Here is a 21,995-nt window from a genome sequence, read left to right as displayed (position 1 = left end):
ACCGTCTTCTCCCCTGAGTCGGACAGACTGACAGGAAGGAAGTGTGTAATGAAACAGCCATATCGAGCACACTGCCCAAATTGACCAGGAATGAATGGAGTCACTGATCAGCTCCTGCTAAAGCAGTGCAAATGAAGAAGTAAGGGGGTTGGGAAGGAAAATGAAGCTGCTTAATGTAGCACACATTTTAAGAATAGCGCTATCAGGCAGAATGAGTACACAAAAATGTTTACTTTGTCTGTCTGGGAGTCAAATGGCACAATCAGTATCTGTTTATTTGGGAACTCATATTAATGTCATTCTATTACTCATGAACTACATGCAGAAAAATAACTTTCCTGCTGAATTTGCCTGAAATCAATAGCTGGCAAAGTCCATATATTCAGTCATTTCAGCTGAAGAAGGCAGCAATCTGCATTCAAGAGATTTTCTGCCGTTTGAGCAGAGAGGCAGACAGGCGAGGCAACAGCTAAGAAGAGTGAACATTAGAAAAACACTGACAAACAGAAAGAGACAGACTGACAGGACAAACTCTCCCAAGTTACTGAAGTTGGTCTGTGTTTATTAATGCCCCAAAAACATAAGATTATAACATCCAAAGTCCATCCTGTGGAATTAATTTCTTAAAAATACCTGATCCTTCAGTGTGATTTAGCTTTCGTAATACATCTCGCTAATCTGCTCATCTGCCACCCCCCATCCATCATACTGCTGTTTTTATTAATGAAAATGGACAGAGAGAGAGAGATGAATAGAGAAAGGCCACACCACTGGGATACCAAACAGTACTACAATGTTTGCGTGCGTGTGTGTATTTCCCAGCTTGTCTGCCACTGTGTTTTGTGGAGTAGAAGCCCATTAGGGAATTAGTCCACATCTGGACAACCCTAACTGTCCTCATGCTCTCACAACTTGTAACATACAGTATATGTGTCAGCATTGGGACGGTTTCAAGTCAACCAATGATTAACTGGACTCCTCTACTTTTTATTCTCCATACTGATCTATTGAATGAGATGACAGTTCAATGAGTTGATAATTTGCTGTGTGTCTGGAACACTTCCTGTTTTTAATTTATTTTTTGTTTTGTATTCATTCTCAAATAATAGTCAGGAGGACACAGCAAAAACCCACACTCTTCTTTACCTTAGATGCCATTTTTGTGAATGTGTGTTTGTAAACAATTACATATGCACAAACCCATTCGGACAGGCACACAAATACACAAAAGGGTGGGGGTGTGACAAGCCTGTGTGTTGGCAAACATGAGCTTAGCAGTGAAGAGCCTTTCAAGCAGGATTAAGCTGCTAAGTGTCAATGGAACAGACAAGTAGGCCAAAGACCACTAGGATATCACTTACACTGCAACAATCAGTGTCTGTGTGTCTGTGTGTATGTATGGTTGTATGTAAAATGGATTTGGTACCAGGAAATGTGCAGAAGATTAATCGAGGAAAAACAGAGGAGGAAATCAGCAGGAGACACACACACACACTCACACTGTACATACATTCACAAGTCTTCTCACAGACTATGGACTGTAGAGCCTCGGCAGAGCCCTGGCAGGACCATCTGTTCCTGCTGAAATCAGCACAGCAGGAGCCTACCGGTGCACACACACACACACACACACACAAACAAACACAGTTGCAGCATGCTTCAATTCTGACATAGTGATAGTCTATTTATTCCCCACACTGATGCAGGACAGTACTCAATTGTGTGTGTGTGTGTGTGTGTGTGTGTGTGTGTGTGTGTGTGTGTGTGTGTGTGTGTGTGTGTGTGTGTGTGTGTGTGTGTGTGTGTCATTATTGCAGTTCAGTTTTCAGTTAAAGGTAAGGTACCCCTGGAGATGACAGGTGTACCTGAGATGACTAATGCTTCACTAATTTTAAGATAAAGTGGATGCACAAATACATAATGCAAACATACGGATAGCTGGCTATCTAGCTATGGACAGATAGACAGATTGACGTGCACATGCATCTATCCTTGTTAGCTTGTGACCCCAAGTCCCTCCAGTCTGACCCACCGTCAGCAGGAAATGCGCACACATACAGCTTTTCTCCATTTTAATAATTGACCGATGGGAGTTACGCTGCCCTGTCAATGTTATCTATTTCCCTCCCAGAAGCAACATCAGCGTTTTCTCTGCATTCTGCCACCTCATCAATACCCTGTGCTCTGACCTCCCCTGGCCTGCACCTGGACCTAGTCAAGACGGAAATATAGTGCAGTAGTTAAAACATATGCAGGGTAAGAGAGTGCCATTTCTTCTGTAACCTGTGTTTTAGAGTTATATTTGATGGCAGGATCAAAGGAGAACCTATGTCAACAAATACAGAGAAAACAAAAGACTGGTAACTAATGCAAGCTCATCAGTGGTCACAGAAATCAATGGCTGGCTTCAACAAAACTTGACCTAACCTCATCCTGCTGATAATATGGATGAAAATTCCAGTTTTAATCAATAAGTCAAAGCATGGTAAAATGCTTGTTTCCAAGGCGCTTGCATTTGTCAGCTGCATCAGACTGTGTACCATGCAATATATATGGTGTGTTTGCTTGTTGTCCTTGTTTTGGGCATTACTGACGCACTTCTTGATTGCAGGCTCTCAAAAGAAGCAAAGACGTAATTAAAGGTAATTGCCTGTGGACCGCTGAACCCTGTTATTGTAGCAAAAGTGGACCTGCAGTGTTTGGTCATTGTCATACCAACCACCTTTCTTTTTTTTTTTCTTTTTGAAGGTCGTTCATAAAGAAAACAGTAATGTAGAAAACATTGTCTCGTTGATTTTAATGGTTAGTGGTACAGCAGATTATAATGGTCATTAAAATAAAATGAGTTATGTCAGCCTGCAATGTTGAGATTTTGAAAGACTTGAGAGATGAGAGAGATGTTAATAAAAGTAAGAGAGCACCATTGCATCCAAAAAAAAAAGAAAAGGACACGGGAATATTGAATATTATACAAGTATAATGTTAACAATGTATGGCAATGCAGGAATTAAAAACCAGCAGGGCTCCTTATAATGAGGAATGGAGTCAAGTGGCATGGTTTTAAATTGTTGTGTAATATTTTAATGAGCCAATTCCTGACAGTATTTTCAGGTTGCAATTGCCACTTGTTTGTTACACCTGTTAATTTCCCTCCATGCCAAGTGCTCAATATTAACAATGTTATAAAGGAGAGAAAACAAAATAGAAAAAAAAAAAAAAACAACACAAATCTGTACAGGAGGAACAAATTGGAGGCAAGAAGAATGAGAGACAGAGACAGATAGCAAAAGTAGCTATAATAGAGCTTAAATTCTTGATTAATTCTAGGAGAATTGTGTCCATACACCCCTTTTGCTTGGAGAGAGGTGCTACTAAGAAGAAACAGGACATAAGAAAAGACAACGACATGCCTCCCCACTGTTACCCACATTCAATAGATACCTGACACCATTTCCCCTGTGTCCTTTGTTCTAACATCCTTTCAGCATGTGTTGAGCCTGCTGCATAGTCCTGCATTAATGAGACATAATGCAGGCAATATCCACAGCATGTTACTGCCTCCTGATCATGCCTCTAGTATATTGCGTCTCTCATATTTCTCATATTTTTTACTACTCTCTTGTCTTTATCGTTTTATTGTGAATGTTTTCTGTGCGTGCTTGTGCAGAAGTATTGTCAAAAGAATCATCATTGCAATCTGCTGATGAGTTGGCATTGCTTGTTTGTTAATTGCTATTGCCTGTAAAATCATCACCTGAGCACTGGTTCCTCAACTCTCATCAATTTGAGGTTACAAAAGACTTGTTTTTCACCCTGCAGTATATCCTAAGAACAATCAAGGCTGATCTCACTAATGCAGCTCCAGGTATTTGCGAACTCAGGCATGAGAGATTCTACTCAGTGTAAAAGATGTTTTGCACATCTTTGCCAACAGGGATTGGTTTGTTTCGCGCATCTAATATTTAGATATTAGAAGGTTGAGATATAATATTTGTTAGTGGCCCTGTCGCTGCTACTGGCCAAGCATTCCTCCCATAATTTGATGACTGGAAGATTATTTTTGCAAGTCGGGACCAGGCACACTCTCCTCTGAGCCTCACAGTGAACTACAGCAAAGGCAACCTTAAATCCAGTCAGCAAGCGGCTTATCTGGACTTGTCTCTCAACTCTCAGTGAAATATAGGCTCTTCCGTCAGCTGCAGGGCATGCTGGCTGCACTCTCCACTGTGTGCCATTAGACCTTCCCCTCGCGTCTTCTTCAGATTGGGATAAATGGTCTCCTAGACACCAAATGGTGCAAGAAGAGGACGGTCAGGGTATCCAACCTTTGCCTCTGCCCTTAAAACCGTAAAGAGGACTGTATCTTACAAGGAGGTTTCCCTTGTAAATGTCTCTCTTGCTCTGTTTGTCTCACAGGCTGTCCTAACTTGAGACTTTCGTAGAGACCGAACACCCAATCCAGCTCCTGATATTCTGGCCATTTTCATGCCCCAGTTACCGTTACTGTCTGTTTCTTCTTATTATTCTCATGTTTCCTTATCTGCAAAGGAAATGCTTTCTTAATTCTACAAAGGTATTTGAATGTAAAACCGATAACCACCTTATCTAGGAAGTAATGTGTGTCCTTATCTGAGAAAGAAATCACTGTTTATTTCTAGAAAGGAAATCAGTTCATTATAAGAAGGAAAAGCCCACAAAGTCAAAGGTCAGACCTACTATCAGCAAAACTATGAGACATTTTTTGCACACAGTTACTCTTTTGGCAGTAAAAGAATACCTTAAAAACCTCCTTTGTCCAGGCCAGATTACACTCAAATTATTGCCGCTTCTATTTTAGACAGCATGTTTGTATTCTAGTTTATTACATTGAGCTATATTGGATATACAAGCATTAACACTGCTCTGTTTGCAGCACAAAAAAGAATAAAAAGAAAGAGCTGAAATAAGGAAATAAATGAGGGAATTACATGTTACAAGGTTGGAGGAGAGATGACACATGAATAAAAAATGTTGGAACATGGAGCACGGAAAGAAAATTCATGAGTTTGGTGAATCTTCATTTTCATCAAAATTCAGATGTGCATTTTTACATTTTCAAGAAGAACAGAGGCTTCACTCTTCTCTGCTTTGAGCATGTGGGAGCTTTTTCTGTTATCTCCTCTGCAGTCAAAAATTTAATTTCTCTGTATTTCCATCTCTCCCTCAGTATGCTTCTGTCTTCCTGTACCACTGTCTTTGTTTCTGACAGCTTGTCTCTTTCTCTCTCTGTCCTGCTGCTTCATTCCAAAAGAGAAATAGCCGGGCAAACAGACATCTCAGTCAGCTAGCACCTGTTTACACAATGCATGCTTCTTCGCAACAGAGGTGGTTAGAGGGGTACAGGAGCGTGATTCTGCATCCATTCTGTTTATTGTGTGCCACCTGGTCCTAAGAGTTCCATTATTTATGTGTGTGCATGTGCGCATGTGCATGTTTGTCCAACTCATTACCACACACTTTTGCAGATGTTTTTTCAGATGCAAACATTATGGCACCAATAACCCTGGAGCCAGCCACACATAAGTCAGCACTATTATAACATAGAGGCTACTCACACTCTCAAGCAGCCTTTCAGGTGTATAATGAATGTTTAAACACCATGGGTCAGAAATAGCATAAGTGGGGAAAGCATTCATGAGACCTAAAATACCTTACCTAGGAATAGTTATGTGAGAGAAAAATCAACAGTCATACTTTAAAATAACTCAGAGACTCAGCTGCCACAACCAGCGGCCATATTTACACCTGCTCATTGCTTTTCAAAGATTAGCTTCATAGCAGCTCTGCTTCACTGGAGTGCACAGCGGCGTCTGTGCAGTTGTTGGTTTAGAAAAAGAAGAGTATGACATGTGACAGCAGGGCAAGAGCTGGAACTAATGTGCGGAGCGGCAAGTACATGATACCTATTAACGCCCATTACATCTTGAAGGGTCCCTCAGCACCTGCTTTTTTCAACACTACATGAGATCTTTCATCTCTTCATCAAACAAACTTATCTGCCAGAAACATAGATTCATACAAAAGCAAATAATATGGTGCATTAATAAAAGCTTGAGTTTTAGATTTGAGTTTTTATGAGTCAAATAAGTCATATTAAGTGCATTTAAGGCTGACACAATTAGTTGATTAATGGATGAGTTGGAGGTTTGGACTGTTGGTAGATAAAACAAGCAGTGAGACAACATTGCCTTGACCTGAAAAGGCCTGAAAACATATATGTAGCTGTAATAACTAGAGAGGAGTTGCAGGTTGTGCTGTACATTACTTGAACATGCATGCATATTTATAGGTGGATATCAGAGCCTTCCAAAAAAAAAATAAATTAATGAATAACAGACTGCAATAAAAGAAATACATTTGCAGAAATGACAAGCTAGATGGAAGTAAAATACTCAGATTGGTGTTCTGTTTGGACTTTGTGTTTGAGATAATATCTATCCAAAAACTGAGGCCAGAAGCTTTTTCCTGGGACAGGACCCAAGGCTCGGTGATAATCACACTACAGATGGTTTTTTATAACAGATCACTCATTTTGGGGTTCTCTGAAACTCCCAAACATAAGAAAAGATACTAAATTTGTGACAGTAAAACATCAAGGTGTTTTAGGATTCACATTTTCTATGAAGTGCCAGCTCATTTTTGTTTGGGGTTTTAATGTTAGATTTCCCTTCCCAGCTATTCCAGCATGTAAACAGAAATCAAGCGAGGTCCCTTTCAACGGTGTGTTTTGAATTTCGGCATCCTGCTGGCACTGGGACATAAGTCCACAACATTTCAGTTCGAAAGCAGAATGATTCAAAAGACTGATAATCTGATTACAACATTAAGCAGATAATCAAAGCTCTAAAAGGGAATGCATTGTGAAAATAAGCTCCTCCAACGCTAATTAGCACACTCTCTCTCGCTTTTGTCAATCCTCTGTCTCCCTTCACTCTGCTTCTTCCACTGCTCATCTTATTTGATGGTTATCAGATGAGAAAGGTGTAAATTGCTGCTCAGAGCCATCTCAGCAAATTCCCCAGCTCTGCTATCTCTCCTTCATCTTTCAATCAGCTCCCATCCCCCAATTCTTATCCTCTGCCTGATTCCTTTCATCTCTGTAGGGAAAACAGGATATAATCACCAACTCTTGGCGCAGTAAGGACAGCACAGGTGTGGGCGTGTGTGTGTGTGTTTTCCCTTATGCATAAACTTTCAGGAGAAATATTCAATAACTAAATTGAGGTGATGGTGTCTGTGCACATGCTTGTGCATGTGTGTGTGTGCCATGAGAAAATCTGTGCATGTGTTTGTGCACATGCTAAAGCCACGAGCAAACACCAGTGTTAATGAGGCAGGGTTTCTTCTTCCTGTTTTTTCCCCCGTTTCTCCTCTCCTCCTCTGGAGAAAAACACACAATCACACATTAATGACCCACCAGGATGGTGTTAATAAGAGAGAAGAAGAAAAATGGAGAATGGACACTGGTGGGAGGTGTACAGAAAGAGATGGAGGGTGGATGCAGGGAGAAATGTAATAATTGGTCAGTGTGAGCCCAGGGATGAGAAAGCCACAAGAGGATTTACGAACAAACCAGCAGATACAGTTTGTACAGGCAACATGCAGCCATCCATGTGAGAACGTGGTCCTCTTAGCAGCCCTCAGTCCCAGTGGGAAACAGAGGAGGGTGGGCATACTGTAGGCCACATTGTTGTTCTGAATATCCAGGGCTTCATTTGAGCTATGACTCTAACAAGATAAGCATTCTATCCTGTTTTCTTATATTTTTAAGCCGTGATGCGCATGTTTATTTTTCACTCGTGCACACTTGATTTTAATTAAAGAAAAATGAGAAGCAAAGTGTAATGTGGGAGAAACAGAGGGAGGGAACAATGTTGTTGTTTATGTTCGAATTGCACTGATAATGAGAATTGAATAGGGGCTGGCACGTTGTTATTATGCTTCTTGGCAGGGTGTTTGGGTCTCTGTGTTTGTGTGCATGCACTATAATCATGTGCATACAATCCTAAGTGGCAAGCCATGTTGGAGGAGAACTTACCCCCTCCCCCCGGCAAGGAGTGTTGGCTGTAAGGTAACTGGCAAAACACAAGAGCGTAGACACAGACACTGTCGCTGCCAGGTGTGCTGAGGAGGTAATTGTCAGTGTGGCAAGCCAGCTGCCAGTGGCTTAGAGAGGGAGAGCTGGAGAGAAAATGAGGAGCAGCCTCTGGTTGAGTCTGTTTGCCCGAGGGGGCAGCTCAATATCTGCGGTTGCTGTTTATCCAATTCCCCTCTGTCCCCTTGCACCTCCTTGTATTCTCCTTATAGTTTTTGCTCTTTGCCTCTTCTGCCCACTCTTCTCGTCCTGCTTGCTCCTGCACATGCTCATTTTCAATTCTCTCCTTTTTTTTTTGTCTCTTCTCTATCCTGCTCTTGGTCTTGTTCTCACAGGATCCCAACTGAGCTTTCTCTGAGAGGCTGCAGCATCACCACAAGTCAATCCCCCAGCAGGTCTATCCCAGTAGAGACCTTCTGTGTCCCCAACAGCACCCAAAGAGAACCTTGGATGTATGTAGTCTCAAAGCGATGAGATAGAGACACTGTTTATTCATCAGGTAGCGTGTATAAAAAGAGATGTAGCCTTCTGTGTATAATCGATTTAAATAGTTGTTGTTGCTGTCATGGAAATATTTTGTCACTTTTCATCAATGAAATTCACACTATGAATTCATTTTCTCTCACACCTGCTTGAACTGCCAGCCCCTGAATCTGAAAGACCTTTGAGAAATCATCTTATGCACTCTTGTGTGAACACACACAGACACACGCAGCTCTATAAATGTCATTGCTCTGGTTTGAGTGTGACTAGATGCGTCTGTGTATTGTCAGTGGTGATACTGTTGACATTTCATGTTGTGAATACGAACGTTGTGTATCTGTCCACCTGCTCCGCACTGATAAAACTGTCCTGTGTTTTCATAGCAACACGGCATGTATAGTTTACTTTTCGCCCTAAGATGAGCTTGCAGTTACAGTTAATACACTCATGAAGAAAATCGTGAACTCATTATTAGACGCAGGGAAAACCAGAAAGGTTAATTACTTAACTGGTTTTGCATTTTTTCATACAGTAGGTTTTATTCTGTTTATTCTGAGTTTTACATCTTTTCTTTCAGTGTTACATTACTATCACCTCTGATTTTTGTTCACTGAATGGAAGAAAAGCCAGGAGGACATAAGGTTAGAACCATTACTGTATTGGTATGAGCACTCTGTAGCACAGTGGGGTAGCTCTCACCATGCACTAAGTACTGTTAAGTCCAGCTCTGAGCTTTGTCAGTCCCTTTTCACTCAATTTGTTTCCTGTAGTCATCTGCACTGTTCATCATGGGGTCAAACAGAAGTGCTTTATAGTAAAACACAGTTTTGTAGAGTAAAGCAGAGATCCCATAATAATTATTTCAACAATTTTCACCACTCATTCCTTTGTAATGTTGTTGGAAATGTCACCATGTATTCATGATTTCCGAGGATTAGTGTAGTACCATTCACCTTTAGACAAATTATATGTATACATTTTGATGTGTGTGCGTCTGAATGGAAGAGTTTGTGTTAGGATTCAGAAAAAACATAAGGACATGTTTGTATTACAACCCCCTCCTTCAGAACCCTGCCAGCTCATGAAAAATGAATGAAGGCCTGTGTGTGTGCTTGGGTGTGCGTATGTATGTGTGCATGTATGTCCACATGGGTCCATCAGCTATTTTGTCAGATCTTTTACTCAAGGTCGGACAGGGACTGCACCCCTACTTAGACAGTGTGTCTGTGCGTGCATTTGTGTCTGTGTGTCATAGAGATAATTGAGTGTTACAGAGGAATATCAAGGTATGTGTGGAAGTGGGTTGTGCAGGGTTAGCCAGATATACGTTGAGTCTGCTGGTTAAACTATGATCATGCTGCTGTCTTTTTATCTGTTTTGCTCTTTGTTGTATGTCATATTGTTCATTTGGTTATTTATGAAATTAATATTTTTTTCCTTTTTTTCTGTTTATATCTGTAAAAGTTCTTCCCGTGACACTTCCTCCTGTAGTTGTTGAGGCACTGATCAACCTTTTCTCCCCTCTCTCCTCTCCCTGTTTCTCCATCTCTTAGAAGTACATCCTCTCGTAGAGTGGTGGCCAGAGCGACAGAGGATCACATGAGGAGCGGAAACAGCGTGACAGCTACATCCTGACTGGTAACCTTGCTTCTGCACTGACACCACGTGCCCGCCAATTCCTGAAGCGGGTGTCAGAAGGAAGGAAACGTGTGACCACTCCTCCTGCAGGCATGGTAATGCACTCTATCTCTAGTTGCTGAGTGTGTGTGTGTGTGTGTGTGTGTGTGTGTGTGTGTGTGTGTGTGTGTGTGTGTGTGTGTGTGTGTGTGTGTGTGTGTATACATAGAGTAAGGAAACACTCTCCAGACTGGAGGTTGTAAGAGTTCAATCTGATAACTAGTTCTAGACATGACAACAGATTGTGTGTGTCAAAAAGAGATACCTGATAAGAGCGAGTGCAGACAGGAGTGTGTAGCTTTGTGTTTTTGGGGAGTGGATGGGGAGAAACTATACAGGCAATATGTTTTCATCAGGGGAAGAGGAGAAGGAGAAGACAGAAGAATGAAAGGGACAAAGGAGGTTAAGAAGACAAGCAAATGAAAGGAAACAGAAGAAGACAAGCATGGGAGGTGGTTGTGAAAAAAGAAGAGTGGTGATTAACAGAAAGCAAGAAAAAATGAACAGTTTAATTACCACTGGTGGTTCATAGATATAATGTATGAAATTATGTATGGAATTAGTGTGATACATCCTGCCGGTATTCATGTGCAATTTGTTTTATACGCAATAGCACAGGAGGATTGTTATGAGAGGAGGAAGACACGGAAAAAGCACCAGTGTTGTTTAGGAGGATAGGGCGGCTCAAAAGATCAAAGAGAGCAGCAGAGGCAAAGAATGACAAGTGGGGGCAGATAAGACCATAAAAAACATAAATGATAGACAGGAACATGAGAGATGACAAGCGCAAAGGATGTGGAAAGCAAAAAGAGAAGTGTAAAGTGGAGAAATGGAGGAGAGAAGGGATGTTAAGAGCTGAGAGAGGTAGAGAGAGAGAGAGACGAGGGATTGATTAATGGTCTTGGCCAGTGACAGTGGGAGCTTTTCTCCCGAGGGGGGAGCAGAGCAGGAGATGAATTATTAAAAACCAGAACAAGAGGAGGAAAGGGGAAAAATGAGTATGAAAATGAAGAGAGCGGAGGAGCAGTTTGAAGGGGAGGGTGGAAGAATGGAGGGAGGAGGAGAGGAAAGGAAAGCGGGCGAGGAGGAGAAAAATGAATGATTGAGAGAAAACAAGATGTTGCTGAAGGTGCTGAGGTTGGACGCTGCAGAAGAGGGCGCATGGTTGAGCTCATAAATAACCAAGCGTAATGAGACTAGTGTGTGTGTGTGTGTGTGTGTGTGTGTGTGTTTTGGCAGCTTGCAAACACAGTACTGTGATTAGTCTTGAGTTATGGTGATGCAGCAAATACCGTGGGTGACCTTGACCAGGATGTCACCACGTAAACTGCACAATACACCAAACAGCTTCTCTATCGACCTTCCTCTGAGCTGCTTTCTGTTTTTAATGAATACGCATGCCACTGTGCTCGTTTGCCTCTTCACACCCCTTTTTTTTGTTCCGACATGCACGCGCACACACACAAACACACACACATTTCGGGTTGATTATGCTGTAGCTATCCAGCATGTTGTTTAGATTGGTCAGTGTCTGTATCATCATTAGCTCACTGCTCGGTTTCTGGAGGAGACACTGCAGAAGTTGCCAAATACAAAGTTTCGACAATTTTGTGGTTTCAGCTCCACTTCTGTAAGATGCTCCCATCTTTATAATGTCTTTGATGTGCAATTAGAAGGCACTACCAAATTGCCTTAAGAAAATAAAAACGACAAGATTTTAAAAGCTTTTCTCAAATCAGGTGAGCATATTTTATTGGAACATTTCCTCTTCTTCTGTATGACATCATCTTATGTTTATTTTAATGTGTTCTTGTATTTAGGTCCTCAAGACATGGCCATACTCAATACTGTTATAGCATGCCCAGAAACACTGTAATGTCAGCTCATCTGCTTTTAGCAGTCCGGTCATAATATTTTATAGGCGGGCCATAAACCCTTTAAACAATGGCAACACATTAAAGGGGGCAAAGGGCATAGACAAAAAGGATCTCTTCCTTGATTGCAAAGTAGGCTGGGTAGTGTAGTTTAAGGAGGCTGGACTATAAGCTTGATTGATGACACCAGACTTTAGATGAATGTTGTCCCCGCTGAAACAAGATAGGCTGTGAATTTTGCAGACAGGGATGGCATGTGCTGTGTATTGCCCCGTATTATATTTTTCTGTGTTTTATCTTTGGTTTATCTGGACACTTTACAGGTCGGGCTCGACACAGACCGCCTGTTTATTGTTTTGCTGCTAGATCATGCTGCCATGAATGTGATTTTGTCTCTACTGTATATTTTGATGTATGTGTACCCAGCCATCATATGTGTGTGTGTGTGTGTGTGTGTGTGTGTGTGTGTGTGTGTGTGTGTGTGTGTGTGTGTGTGTGTGTGTGTGTGTGTGACTGCATGCATGTGGCAGTTTGAAGAGGGCACAATAAAACTGGATAGAAGAAGAGTGTGGCGGGCCGGCCTGCCAAGCAGAGTGCAGATAAATCACAGAATGAATTTTTAATGCAATCTCCTCTAGGCTGCTGGATGTTACAGAGACAGCGCTGAGGTTTTTGTATTTTTGTGTGTGTGTGTGTGTGTGTGTGTGTGTGTGTGTGTGTGTGTGTGTGTGTGTGTGTGTGTGTGTGTGTGTTGCTTGTCCCATCACCCCAAGCCTTTTTGTGATGGATTTTTGAAGTTTTAGAATTTTCTTTACCCCTTCAACTTTGCTTGGTTTCATGTTGGACTAAAGAGATGTCACACCTCTTCTAAAATGGCTCTGTCTGGTATTTCTGGGTGGTGATTTGTTTTTCGGGGGTTTGGTGTAGTTTTACTATGAGGGTGTTTTGGCCTGTGTTGTCAGCTTTATTACAAACAAACCTTTGTTTCAGCGGCTGGCTAAAAATATTAAAATCCAGTTTGTCTTCATCTCCCTGCACCTCCTTCTGTCGATTCCTCTTTGTTTGTTTACTTTCAGAGGCTTTCTCCCTCTCTCTGTCATTGTCTTCTGTCTCTCATTTCTCATTCTCTCTTCACAGCTCCTTTAGTGTGTGTGCTCTCAGCATGCACTTCAGGCACATGACTAAAAATAAGAACACACAGACACCTCCTCAGGCACACTGCCTCAACACAGCACACAAACACATGCAGTACAATATTCCTAAATGGTGTTCTAAAAATAATAATAATAAAAAAAACAGCTCCAACAAAGACACAGGTATTGAGTATCGCTCCAATCACCGCTGTTATCGTACCAGTGAGTCTTCTCCATGACATTGGCCCATGTAATTTATAGCAGATGGCCACAGAGAGACAGGATGTCACAGGAAGAGACAGGCAGCAATGGAGAGGAAAGGGATTGGATTCTGCTGCTTCTAAAGTGAAGTAGCCGCGACTGACAGTGTGCGTGTCTAACCACAACACCTTGAACTGAAATGGTTTTACTGCAGGGCATTAAGGACAGAATGGGAGGTGATGCATGGAAGTGATGGAAGATGGGAATGTGCGCGTGTGTCTGTGTAACACACAGACTGTGTGTAATTGATTGTATGGGTTTTAGGTGCATACTGTATGTCACTCATGACTTTCATGTTTAGTTTGTTGCATATTTGCTGTGTTATGTATGATGTATGAGTTTTCTTGTGTTGCTGTGTGTGCACATTAGTTGAGTACACAACGAGTTGTAAATGCTGTGTAATGTGGTTATGTAACATGGGCCTGGCAGCCGGTTGGCCTCACTGGAGCATGAAATGGAGTGTAATTGGTAAGTGTGTGGTCTAAAAGCACTATGCAACAATGGCATATGAAGGTACACACACACACGCGCACTGACACACAGTGCATGTGTGTGCTGGTGACTTGCAGACAGCTGGGATTTCACAGTTGCATGTGTGCATGTCTGTTTCTGATTCCTTAGTAGGGGGTAAGAAAACAGAATTTTTTTCATCTCCCATACAATTTTACCATTTCTGTATTATTTATAGTTGGCTATAGCGAAATAATTTGCTTTAGAGCTAGATGTTAAATTTATGCTAAAACTCTGAAAATACAGTCTGATCTGACTTATACACAGGTCTGTGTCCAGGTTTTCATTTCACAGTGAGCTTAAAAAATGTTAATCTTACACTTTGTACTTACTTAATAATAATATGCATACACAGACAAATCATCGCTATATGTATTAAATTTTTAATAACATTAATGATTCTTAAAACAATGGGATTCAAAAATAGAAGGAAAAAGAAGACATTAAACAGCTTAGTAGGAAGTTGATAATATGTTAATATTTTTCTTACTTGGGCTAAATGTGTCAGCCATTGTGTGGGAGATTTTACCCTGGGAGATCTGAAAGGATAATTTGGGTGTTGTGTTATTTGTACATTTGGCCATTGTTCAGTTTTTAATGATAATAATAATTTATTTTGGAAACCTGAACAGTGAGATGAGTAGACAGGTTTTAAACAAAACCCCATATTAGCTAATTAAGTATTTGTAGCTTTTGGAAAGATTTCCTGGTTGGAAGTAGCAACATTGGCTGTTTCAACACAGACAACTTGCAGCATTAAAGCAGCGTTTTTTTCATTACATCTTGAAGAATGTTATGAAAAACAGTGTAAAGCATTTAATTTTTACTCTTATCAAATGAAATGTTCACTCACCCGCTCTCTCAGACTAGTGTGCAACCTGTGAGATCCTGCATCATTTCCTACCTTGGCTGCAGTTGTCACTTGTCTGAATGTCTGCAACATTATCTGTGCACAGGCTTGCCTAAGAGGTCGATTCCTGTCAGTGAGTCCTCCTTAACTGCTCTGATTTACATGGTGATCAGAGTGGCTGGGCAACAACTCCCCCATGGTCGAATAGTACCCACACACACACACACACACACACACACACACACACACACACAGAAACATAGACACTCTCTTTGCAATGTGGTTTATGGTTGCTGAAGCTCCCATTAGCAACGGCTCATAAAACCTGCGACTGTTGGTCTGTTAAACACTGCTCTGAGGCACACAAGTAAAAAGGTGCACACAGTATTGCTCACGTGCATGTAGGTTCATACACACACACACACACACACACTCACAGCTACACGATTATCACCTTTTTTTGTACAATATGCTTAAAAGAGAATTTAACATTTAAAACTTCACTTAGAGGAGAAAAGGAAGAAGGTTCAATATTGACAAATGACAAATCCCTCATAATTAAGTACTATTGAAAACAACATTTCAAGTTGCATTTAAGTATTGATTTTCTGAAAAAAAATTGTCAAGTGACAATAACAATAAGACACGATGATGCAAAGAAACCAGACTGCATATACAGTATGCATTCTTTCAAGGTATCTAAATTCACCCCATGTCACTCCAGTGTGTCTTGCCAAAGTGTTGGAGAAACACAGTCGCAGTGGGAATGCAGTGTGTAACCCTGCCAAATGTTTGTGCCACACTCTACACACTGAGCTGCACCGGCTGTGAGGCTGCAGTTATTGTGCAGTGCTTGTCCTCCATTCAGTTAATGGCTTCATCTCACTCACTCTGCTGAAAGTGAATGTCACCAGTTCAATTAGGAATGGGATGAAGTGTGTGTGTACATGTGTTTTTGCATGTATGTGTGCAAATGTGCAGCTGGTCCTTGGCTTTCAAGTAGGTTGATCGTAACGCTCAAGCTACACTATCCTTACTACTCTGAAAAGGTCATCTCTCCTCTGTGTGAGAGTGTGTGTGTGTGCGTGCGTGTCAGTTGGCAGGCCTGGTGTGTGGTTCTCTTTGAGTAGATGTGTGTAGTGAATAAAGGGAAATGTGGGTCTTGGAGATAAGCAGCTTGTTGAGAGCAGCCTCCTCATGTTCAACTGGGTTATGTACCTCAGGATTCAGAGCATGCTGTGATTACCTCTAATGAGTAACAGTGAATCTCACTCTTCACATTCAGGTTAACAAATCATAGTGTAAACAATACCTTGTAATCTTAATTGTTTTTCTCACATATATTATCTTTATAATATAGCACCCCCCCCCCCCAAAAAAAGAAAAAAATAGAATGAATGTGAAATAATTAGCTTTTTAATATATTAATTATCTGTTGCATGGTTATTTGTGTTATTCATTATAGAGTTGCCCTAGATAATTTACATTATGTGTCTTGCTGCTTTGATTACTATGCACTCTTGATGTCCCATCCCTACATTGCCACTTAAGTCCCCCACTGTATGAGTTTTAAATTCCTGAAGGGTTTGAATAATCTCTAACATAACAAAGTGTTGTCAATTTAGCATTTGGCCATTTAAACACAACCCCAACAATAAATGCTGTGACACATGAAAATGTAAACAGCTGATGTACAATTTACAAGGTGTTTTCATATGAATGCACAGGGACACATTTGGGTGGTATAAATGTCATAATGTGCATCACAAAAACCTCACACCTGCTCCCCTCCTTTGCCTCTCTTTTCCATTTATCCTTGAATTCAGCCTCCCCTCCTACAACCATTTTTTGCCCTGTTTCCTTTTTTTAAAGGTTCTGTATTAATCCCATAGGTCTCCTCTGCTGTCCTCTATTCTCCTTCTTCTTGGCCTCTCTGGCATGCCCCCTCTATTTTCTGTCATTTCTTCTCTGTGCTACCCCGTCTGATACCTCCCACCTGATCTCCTCCTTCCATCGTTTTCCTCCTAACATCAGAAGGACAGAAGAGCTGACATAAATTCCCAGGGCCAGAATATCTGATTGAATTAGGACAGGTGCAGAGGATGTGAGGGTGATGGTCAGATGAATTTCAGATAGCTGTGTGTATATGTGCATGTGCACGTGCATGTGTGTCAGGGTCAGTGCCATTAAATTGGAGCTGTCACGGAGTTAAGGATTGATTTCTTTCCCATGAAACAGATACATGTCCAGTCTGCATGAAAGCGTTTGTATTCAGGCTTGGTGAGGCAGTGCGTGGTGGTGTGCTTAGTGTTTGTGTTGAATTGGAAAGTACATGTGCCAACGTTTGTGGGTTTTTTTGTTATTGTGTTGGGTTTTTTTCGGGTGTGTGATGGGGAGACGTTAGTCCCCAACAGGGAGACCAAAGCTCAGCTTGATGGATTGAAGCTCAGCGTGTTGTAGAAAACCTGTCCCCAGTGATGCCCTTGGTCTAGACGAAGATTGTAAAAGTGTTTTTCTAACTCTTTCCTATTTCTCACCCTTCTTTTCCTTCCAGAGGTCCTTCCGTTCCTTTAGTAATGATGACCGCCATGTCATGGCGAAACACTCCACCATCTACCCCTCCTCTCAGGAGCTGGAGGCTGTTCAGACGCTGGTGTCCACTGTCGAGTGTGCCCTCAAACACGTCTCCGATTGGCTGGATCAGAGCAGCAGCGATGCCCACAGTCAGGTTGACAGCCAACCAGCAGACAGCACAGAGGAGGATGATCCTGGCGAAGAGCCCAGTGACGAAGCTGAAGATTCCAGTGACAGCTACAGGTGGGGTTGTCTTTTTTATTATTGATTAGTTGATGAGTTCGTCTATAAAATCTCCAACAGTTGACATGATGTAGGAGGCGACATTTTTTTGCTTGTCTGAGCAAAAATCTTAAATATCATAGATCAACATTTCAGGAATTTTGCTTATTCGCTTGCTTTCTAAGAGTTCGATCCAGAGGAAATTAACTTAAAGCCACTTGACAGTCTCTGAGCACAGTCCCCATGGTTGGCTATCTTCATGAATCTTTTTATTAAGGGTTCACTACTTCCCATTATTAAGGTCTTGCATTGCCTTGTCGGGTCTGATTTTGAGACTTTAACTGCACCTTGTATTTTAATCTGTTAATCATACAGCTACTACCAAAGATTACATGAAATATCGAGACATATTATGTTGCTACATATTAAAATATTTTTTGACACTGACAAACCTCAACTGGGCCTTTTGCTTGCAGAGTGGTTTAACAGACATGAAAGTGGAAAATATGAGTGACAAAAATCTGTTTTTCTCAGTAATATTCAGTTAACTCCCTAAGAGCCAAGCATAGATTTTAAAAAGGAAAAAGGAATGTGATAATGTTTGAATTTTTAGCTGTAAATTGAAATAAGATTCAAGTGTTATCGATGGTGTGTTTTTCTTCAAAAACAGAGAGTCCAGCAGTGGTGGCGTGCTGTGTGGAGTGATGAGGATCGGCCTGGTGGCCAAAGGCCTCCTGATCAAAGGCGACATGGATCTGGAGCTCGTGCTGATGTGTAGAGACAAACCCACACAGACACTGCTGGACACTGTCTGTCACAATTTACCCACACAGATAGAGGTTAGAGACACACACTCACAGATCCATACATGTGCATGCTTACAGACATATAATTGTACTTCTTAGTGTCTGTCTTTCGTTTTCTCTCACACATCCTGCTCATATACACACACAATTGCATCTTGGCCTTGCATCAAACCTTCACAGTCTGCCAAATTTAGTCCAAGAAAGATCTATTTTTATTGCGCAGTACTCTCCGAAGTCAAAAATCAAGCTATTTGGATGAGCTTCCACATTTTACGAGTGTTTCCGCTTGAATTTGCCAACTCTCACTACCATGTGCGTGTATATAAGTTCATGTGTAAGTGTAGGGAAGCGACATGAGTGTTGGCATGGGTAGGCAAGAGATAGCAATGTCATCAAGTGAGAAGTGTTTTAGTATGTATGAGTCATGTGTGATTAATGCTCAGGTCACTACCTCTGTGTCATGTTTCTTCATTAACAAGTCATGGCACAGAAATTAAGCTCCTGATGTTCATACGCACACAGGATACAAAACGCTTTGATACCGGCAGTACTGTCAGTACAGTCCGACAGTACTCTGTGTGTGTGTGTGTGTGTGTGTGTGTAGGTATGGAAAACCCAGATTTTAATAAATATTGCACATTTTACAGTTGATTCTCTTTTTAACATCATTATTTTTATTATTACTACATTTTGCAATTCCATCCACGTTTTCTGTACCACAGTACATGCAGTGCAGGCACATGCTGTGACTTGACCCTTGGACTTGGTTGCTCGTAATGTCAAATGATCTAGGAATTCCCTTGTATTGACTTTTTCAGTTCCCCATGTAAATAGCTTTAATAATTTGTTCGATTTGTATTTGGACAGCCAGGTGCATCTTTGCATTCACTAAAAATCTGTTAGAAGTGAAAGTATTTAGCAGTAACTACGAAGGTGGTAAAAACTCCTCAACCTGTCTGTCTAGTGCAGAAATTACTCAATGAATAAATTCTGCCCCTGTGCCTCCTCTCTGCTTGTTCTCTTTAGCAGTTAAGTGGTGTGAGAGACAGAATGACAGGAAGGAAAGGTGTGCGTGTGTATGTGTACGTGCGAGCAAGCGTGCATGTGTGTGGTGTGTGTCTGGGTGTGTGTGTGTGCGGGCAGAGAGGTAATCTCATGTCTCGGCCCAGTGACCAGAGATTCTGATTTTCTCATCAGAGCAAAATGGGATGTAGATGGGCCCTCTGCGAGTCACTGCTCATTTAAGCCGTGTAGGAAACACACACACGAGCACACACACACTTGTTTTGGCCACTTAGGAGGACACATGCATTGACTTTCATTAATTTCCTGGAGGCTTACCTTAACCCTAACCATAACTGTCACATAGTGTACCTAACCCCAGCCCTTTCCCTAATCCTAATTAGTTATTGCCCAGCAATGTAAATAACATACGTACACAGTACACACTCATATGAACACGGTCCGCTGGCAAATAGAGCAAAAGCAGGCACAACAGAAACAATTATGTCTACTGTACATGCACTTACAAAACATCAAGGCCAGTCCTTGATTTGTGCTGTGTTTTATTTCATGTCTTATGTTTCTTCAGTATTTGTAGTTGGTTGATGTGTGTTCATTTGTTTAAGTGTCTGCGTGTGTAAGGTTGTTGCAGGACAGAGGTGCTGTAGGTTAGCATAGTGTGCGGGCACCAGTTGAACGATGACATACATTAGAAGTTGATAAATAATCTCCCTTTTCGATCAAAGAAATTGTTTTGACTTTGTTTTGGATCTTAGATTGTATTTATTGAGGTCTTAAAAAGCATTGAATTTGACTGTAATTGGTTTCTCTACATTTTCTTGAATATTTCTCCTGTCATACCCGGTGATGTTATTGCAGCACCTGGAAGCAGCAGCAGGCTCAGATATATTTTCCTTCTTCCTTTTCATCTGTACTGAGTCATGTTGTGACCTTGGCCTCTGACCACCCAGTTATGTCTGTTTGACACATGACAGAAGCTGACAGAAGAGAAATATGAGGTCACAAGCTCCTTGCCCGAGGCAGCCATTTTGGTACGAACTACAACAGAACCCAAACTCACACTTAAGATTACCCTCACCTCACCGGCCATGAGGGAAGACGAGGAAGAAGAGGAGGAAGAAGAGGAAGAGTTGGAGAATGGGGAGGAAGGAGAGGAAGAAGAAGAGGAGGAGGAGGAGGAAGTGGAGGTGGAAGAGGAGGAGCAGGAGAAGAAGAATGGGCGAGGTAGGAACACAGATAGAGGAAAACACACAGGTTGTAGTTTTTCCCTCGTTATCAGACCACAAACACACACACAAATGTCATTATATGTTGTATTTTTATATGTTATAGAACTCAACTGTTTGTATTACGCTCAAACTAGAGGTTTGACCTCATAACAAACAGGAACAAGCCATTGAACTGAACTGGCGTTCAGTCTAATAACAATCTCCCCATCCCCCCAGTTTTCATGGGTAGCAGGAACTGGTTATAATTGGTTGTGGGAGGTGGGAACGGGAGAGCAAGGCCAGCAGGCCAGCGAAATCAATAACTGAGCAGTAGCGAGCTGCCCATCCATCCTGTGGCTCCCGTCCAACTAGGCACTCAGGTCTCAGAGAGAGATGAGAGATAGCACGGAGGTTAGCCGTACATCATGCCAAGTGCCACAGCAAGATGGAGAAGACCGCTCGTATTTTCTCTCGTGCGCGCCAAGGAGTGCACAGAGGCATGCGACCCCACTGCGGAGAAGCCACGCACACACATAGTTTGTACCTGACGGATAATTATACCTGTCACGTTGGATTTGTAATTGCTCAGATTTCATCAAGCACCAGTGGAGGTTTAGGAATGTGGGTCAGTCTTACTAATTGGGTCTCATATTAAAAGGTAGTATCTAATACTTTTACACATTAACGCATGTATTGACAGGGTTAGGTACACCTTCGGCGTTGTCCAACTCGTCTAACTCTTAGAGCTATGGCTGCTCCTGCCTGGTCAGAACTTCATTAGCAACATATTTGTAAACAATCTCTGGAAGACATGCTGCCTGCTCTGTGTGGTCACAAAGTGAGGGAGGGTGCTGTGACAGTAAATTATAGGAGACACAAGAGAAATGGGAATTTTTTTGAATCAGACAACACAGAAAGAGATAATGATAAAAGAGGAATGCTGAGTGAGGGAGCGGCCAGCAGAGCGTTTGAGTGAACAGTGGGAGGACAAGCAAGAGGAGAAAGACTGTAATGATCCACTAGCAGCAGAGAGGTCCCACATGCAGCTGAGATGACTCTGACAGACCTTGAGATACGCCATTATACATCACACAGAAACACAAATACACACCACTGCATGTATTACTCCAAGAGGAAGAGCTGTGCTGCAATAACAGCCAGATGAGTTCAGGGATAATGTGAGATAGATGTTCTCGTGCCGCTACCACTCATTAGACACATTTGACATTTCAACTTGATA

The 21,995-nt window shown here is 41.7% G+C and overlaps 1 protein-coding gene across 4 annotated transcripts in view; it reads left to right on the top strand.

Moving 5' to 3' along the window:
• Window positions 1-21,995, top strand: part of strbp (spermatid perinuclear RNA binding protein) — a 77,224-nt gene that overhangs the window by 34,125 nt on the left and 21,104 nt on the right. For all 4 annotated transcript variants that reach the window (XM_070988372.1, XM_070988374.1, XM_070988373.1 and 1 more), the window contains 4 exons: window positions 10,171-10,350; window positions 17,477-17,739; window positions 18,389-18,557; window positions 20,522-20,771. In XM_070988372.1, the coding sequence (XP_070844473.1) occupies window positions 10,348-10,350; window positions 17,477-17,739; window positions 18,389-18,557; window positions 20,522-20,771 (685 nt within the window). In that variant the 5' untranslated portion in view covers window positions 10,171-10,347. The remainder of the gene's footprint in view (window positions 1-10,170; window positions 10,351-17,476; window positions 17,740-18,388; window positions 18,558-20,521; window positions 20,772-21,995) is intronic.

This window comes from Chaetodon trifascialis, chromosome 20 (genome assembly GCF_039877785.1).
Source record: "Chaetodon trifascialis isolate fChaTrf1 chromosome 20, fChaTrf1.hap1, whole genome shotgun sequence".
In the NCBI taxonomy this organism is placed as follows: domain Eukaryota; kingdom Metazoa; phylum Chordata; class Actinopteri; order Chaetodontiformes; family Chaetodontidae; genus Chaetodon; species Chaetodon trifascialis.
The sequence above is the reverse complement of the archived record's forward strand: the minus strand, read 5'-3'. Positions and strand labels throughout refer to the sequence as shown.